The sequence below is a fragment of the Acromyrmex echinatior genome, chromosome 13 (assembly GCF_024713525.1).
Source record: "Acromyrmex echinatior isolate Ae372 chromosome 13, ASM2471352v2, whole genome shotgun sequence".
Taxonomy (NCBI): domain Eukaryota; kingdom Metazoa; phylum Arthropoda; class Insecta; order Hymenoptera; family Formicidae; genus Acromyrmex; species Acromyrmex echinatior.
In genome coordinates, this window is record NC_141864.1 from 2,170,786 (window position 1) to 2,176,766 (window position 5,981).

General features: G+C 30.9%; 1 protein-coding gene and 1 pseudogene across 10 annotated transcripts in view; one reads left to right on the top strand and one right to left on the bottom strand.

Moving 5' to 3' along the window:
• Positions 1–5,981, top strand: part of nAChRalpha4 (nicotinic acetylcholine receptor alpha4) — a 355,672-nt gene that overhangs the window by 341,908 nt on the left and 7,783 nt on the right. For all 10 annotated transcript variants that reach the window (XM_087412309.1, XM_087412306.1, XM_087412305.1 and 7 more), the window contains one exon: positions 854–1,097. In XM_087412309.1, coding sequence (XP_087268435.1) covers positions 854–1,097 — 244 coding nt within the window. The remainder of the gene's footprint in view (positions 1–853; positions 1,098–5,981) is intronic.
• Positions 1,106–3,791, bottom strand: LOC147907495 (uncharacterized; annotated as a pseudogene).

Below are 5,981 nucleotides of genomic sequence, written 5' to 3' on the forward strand. Positions count from 1 at the left end.
GTGTGTGTGTGTGTGTGTGTGTGTGTGCGTGCGTGCGTGCGTGTGTGTGTGTGTGTGTGTGTGTGTGTGTGTGCATAATTTAGTTTTTTCTGTGATTTTATATTTTCAATTATATTATTTTAAATTGTGTATTTTTTGTAAATCGATTCGGACCATTTCAAAAGAACATACTTTGCTATTATATATCAGTAACTGTTTTAATTACGACTTTTTTATGACTGTATACTGAATTTTATTAAGTTACATTGTGTTCCATTAACAGATCTCTTGATTATTGTCTGCAACTTCACCAAATGACTATAAAATATGACTCAATTGCATATCAACTGTGGCGACAGATATTTATAAGAGGCATTGTCTAAAAGATAATAAATTATTAGGTGTTGGAATTAATTCGTAGCGTTTTACAAGTGATGGGAAGTACTTTCATTAATGTATTTTTTAATGCTCATGTGAAATAAATAACATTCTTTCATTAAAAAACGCTACGAATTAATTCCAACACCTAATATGTTAATTCCTATTTCTTTTGTGATTACATGCCGTTAAATGGTCGCTTATTCAAAATTAAGTTTACTTTTATTTGTACATTGAAAATGACACGATCATTATCCAAACATATGTTTGTTATTTGAACATTAAATGTTATTGTTTAGCTCGTAGCCCTTCTTTTTTATTTGTATTGATTTATTTTTTTCATATTATTACTTATACTTTATAATTATAAATTTAAGCTTGAATAAAATGGCACTAAAATACTCTCTTTTTTATAATAACAGTGACAAAAATGTTGCTCACGATACTAGAAGTAACGAGCAAGGAACACAACTAACAATGTCTCCGATTGTTTCAGCCTTACAGACGGTGCAAGATTTGGAGGCAGCTGCTTGATTCATGGCCCTCCGTTACCACCGTTACACACTGAGTGCGAAGATCTCTCGGTCTCCGGAGACGCAGGCATAGAGGAAGTCAAGAGTCCCGCGCTGCGCAGCCCACCCGTCTTCTCACACTCCCGTTGTCCACCGGAGGTGCACAGATCCTGCATCTGCGTACGCTTCATTGCGGAGCATACCAAAATGCTGGAAGACTCGACTAAGGTATAAAATCTATTGAAATAAATAGAGAAACATAACATTTAATAAAAATTTTATTTTATTTTCGATTATTGTTTTTTTCTTATACATAATAGGAAAGACCGGGCCCCACAAAAGTTTCGTACTTATAAAATCTTTTTATCTCATTTTTTTATATAGAAAATTGTGTATTAAAGAATTACGTATATTTAAAAATATAAATAAAAATATTTTATGTATTGATTTGATAAATATTAATTGATTTTTAAGGAAAAAATAAAAATGTATTTTTTCAAGAATCACCCAAGATGCCTCATACCTGAGGCACTATGGATTACACATTAAAAGTTTAAGCTTATAAGTTTAAGAAATAACAGTGATAAAAGTTGAAAAGAAATTTTAATTAACTTACACAGCCTCAGCATAGTCATTAATATGATAAAACATAATTACAATTATTAACTATAATTATTAATTAATAGAATAAAAAATTCATAAATAAACCTATATTAATCAATGAAGAGAAAAAACTTATGAAGGTAAAATAAAATTAAATAATGTTTAGGCTTATAAACTGCCATTCTAGCGTAGGTATAAATTAGTTTGTTTTCTCATGTATACTTAGTATGACCGATGGTGCTCCAAACATTTTTAGAGCCGGATCATAGTTGGATATTCATAGTCGAATCTTATATTTATAACTGTCTTAAGTACAATCTTAAGATGCAATGAACCAATCAGATTGATGTAACATCTGAAGGGACAATATCTAGGTGAATGCCTGAAAACATGAAGGCTTTTAATATATATCTAAGTACATAAAACAATTTTTATTTAATTTTTTTGTGTCAAGATGGCGACGCTGGAGCTCTGCAAGTGAGATCGCGTTTTTCTCATAGACCTCCGGTACTAGCAGAAGTGCCGTACACTAAGGACAAAAAACAAAATTTTTTTATAATCTACATTAAATTTGCTAGAGAACACGTATATGTTAAAATATTGATTTTTGTAGAAATGATGAATATGTGAATACAAAGTTTCATTTTTATCCAAAAAAGTCAGTAAAAGAGTATTTATAACAAAACAAGTTTTTAACCGATCGTAAAAATTATGTGTACTTCTCTAGAGAATTTAGTTTAGCAACTTCTATAAAAATTTCAAGTAGATTGGATAAAATTTGTTAAAGTTATGCTGCCAGCTAATTAGAAAAACGTGGTTTTGAGAAAAACGTGTTTAAAGTTTTGAGTAATATTATTTCATATTTAATTATAGAAAATTTTAATTTACCTTTAGTCTGCGATATCTACACCATATAACTGTCCTTCCACATTAATATTTGCTTCTTCTTCCTGTAAAGGATGTGGAGACTCTACAAGCGTTCTTAGTGGCATCCGTAAACGAGCGCTCGGCGAACTTGACGCGGTACGCGTCAGCTTCGACGCAGAAGTTATAGCAATCGTGACCTATAGTCAGTTGTAACACACACACACACACACACACTTGCATAATTTCTATTATACTTGACAATCCATCATTGAAAATGCAAGTTGCGATATTTGCAGCAATGTCGACTATTTTTTTGCCACTTGAAGACGTTTTTGGAACGACCACACAATCGAATTGAAGCTTTCGTTGCTATTTTGCGTAAAGCCACTTAAGCAACGATTGAGTAATTCATCTCTGCTCAAATCCTCATACACTGGCTTCACAGCATCGAAAATTTTCTCTGAAAGAAGCGTTTTATGCTGGTAATCATGTAAATTATCTGAAGTCTTCACTTTCTGCCACGAGCATCACGAATCCGCACCGCTCGGGCACTTATCATGTTGCAGCATTTCATTCGTCGAAACTTTGTGATATAGAGTTGTCCAAATGTCGTTCCGCATTTTTTTGATGGAATCCGAATTTCGACGAATGGCCAAGCCATAATATATGGTGGCTCGTCGATTAATACGTTTCTGCACATGGTCGATGCATTCTTTTTTACAAACTGTGACATCTGCAAAAAATAAGATTTAGCATCTAAAATTCCTTTGAATGTTTTGCTGTCTCCATCGCCAATGTAATTAACATATTTAACATTATGAAGATCTTCGGAATGTGAAAACATCTCGATAACTGCATCCACTTCCATCTTTGCAGCTGACTCGGTATGATTCGCTTGGCAATGCTCCGAATGTGAGTTAGTCCATTCTTCATATTCTGCAGTCTTTTTTCTTTATCCAAAAATCGCAGGCCTTCGAGTATTTCGATTTAACACAAACATCAACAATTTTGTTAGTACCACTCGATGAGCGTGACTAATCCATAGAGCGACGAAAATCCTCGCTTTCTTCACATCGCCATACAATTCCAGATACAATAATTTCATTATGTCCTTTTACTGTAGATAGTTTCTTCTCCTCTTCAGCTGCTTTCTTAATACATTTCGAACTAAGCTTCCGTTGCGACAAAAAATGTTATTAATGATACAGTCATAAGATGATTGAAAAATTGTCCGTAGCAGATCCATAAACGCACAAAACTTAACAATACCATTTAAACCAATTCCCAATAATCGCATTGCAAATATATTATTCAGCAGTTAATCTCGTATGCATTATTATTAATTAAGGGAGAAACTACTTATGAAACTATTTATGTAAACTTTTTCACAACTTTCACAAATAATTACAATTTGAAGTCTAAACAACGCTTACTCGCTTCTGTAAATGTCATTTTTCCCGCAATGTTTACAAGAATATCAGAAAAAGCAGAAAAAACTGAAACAAAATTTATCAACCGATAGCCAAATGATTCATTAATTTCAATGTCATAATCGATTTTAGACAGCTTCAATCTCTTTGCCGATGTACTGACGCTTTCAAATTCTCTTTCGATTCACCTATTTGAGATTTTACTTTCGTACAAGTTCTCTTCTTAGTTATAACTTTCTTTGAATTTTTACACTTTATTACTCATGATGATAATTATTAGAAAAACTGGACAGCAACAACAGCTATTCGAAAGCACAGAACATATATTGTATAAGATCGAGAGTGTCGTTTCAATATACTTGTTATACTGACAGTTATGTTTCAAATCGAAAACTAGTAACACTATCTAAAATGACATATTAAACTCACCATTCATCGGTGATTGATATTATCCTATAAAACGCAGAAACCTTAAACTATTATGCGCTCCTTCGATGCGTTTAGATGGCATACCGAGATTTTTTTAAAAAAATCGCTGCAAAACCACTTTAAAAAATTTTTTATGTATAAAACCAATTGCATTTTATTTTCAAACTTCTAAAACATCATTTCAGACAAAAAAATCAAAAAATTTTTTCGATTTTTTGAAAATTTTCACTAGATATTACCCCTTAAGACATTACTTAAGAAAGTCTTAAAATAAGGACGGACTGTGAATACTGTTCTTAATATGGAAAATATGACAAAATATATTATACATCCAAAAAAAATGAGTAATAGTCGTGATAGATGATATTTGTAGTATAGTAAGATGAGAAAAGATGCATAGAAACTTATACCTGACCTTTTAATACCTGACCATATATCTTTTATCATAAAAACAATATTAAAGTTTTTTAAATACAATTTTACAATTATTTTTGCATCACAAAAATCCTTAATAGAGCGTTCTGAAACAACGGAGTTTAATCATTGCCATTCAGATACGAAGAATAGGCAACAAAGTAACAATCGTATAATACCAATTATATTAATCTAAATACTTTGTATTATACTAAACAATTATCAATTTATGATACCAAGTAATTCATAATGCCCCGGTTTTCCCTAATATAATGTGTGCGTGTGTGTGTGTGTGTATATGTGTGTGTGTTGGGGGGGGGGGGGAGGTTGTGTTTGTATGTATCTACATACAACTGTATGTAAATATCTTAATTTGTAATTAATTAAAATGAGTATTACGGTTCAATTGAAATAAATCAACGCAATACATTAATACCAATTAGAGCCAACATAGGATGTTATTATTGTAAAATTTGATTTATTTATAAATCACAATTTGTTACAATTGCAAAGGTTTCGATCCAATTTCGGATCCTTATCAATGCTAATTGTGTAAATTGAATTATAATTAAAGATGCTAATGACAACTAGAATTAATCATCTGGGTGTAATAATCAACAATATCACTGCGCTTCCTGGTACACTATGTAGCAATTTATCAAATCATTATTTTCAGTTACAATAGAAATAAAATTTGTAATAACTTACATAAATGTTGAAGTTTTTCAGCAAATTTTTAAGCTATTAATATGTTGAAGAAACATTGAGGAGCAAAACATCACCTAAACATGATTAAGCTGCCATATGTTTTATCCAATAGTTCCATATCATTCTGTAGATTTAGATTTAATATTTAATATTTTTTCCTTATCTAAAATAAAAAACTTATCTCCAAAATAATCTTTATTAGAAAATAAATTAATGGTCTAATCTACGATACGGAACGATATAAAGTATTGTACTGCAGTATTGCTGCATCAGAAAATGCAATGACATCATTGATACATCATTACCTCCAGCTAGCTAATTCCAATTGTCATTAGCATCTTTAATTATAATTCGATTTACGCAATTAGCATTGATAAGGATCCGAAATCGTTTGCGATTGTGACAATTTATGAATAAATCAAATTTTATACTAACATCCTATGTTTGGTCTTATTGCATTAATTTATTGTATCTTAATTTATATTTTATATGTATTTTATTTGCGAATCCATTTCCACGCCCAAATCCATTTCCTTTTTTTTTTAAATTATGTATAAAATTTGAAAATTTGATTATGTATATGTATAAAACTTGAAAATGTCTTCGTTACTATAAATCGAAAATATTTCCATGAATCAATCAAATCATTCTCTCTGCGCAG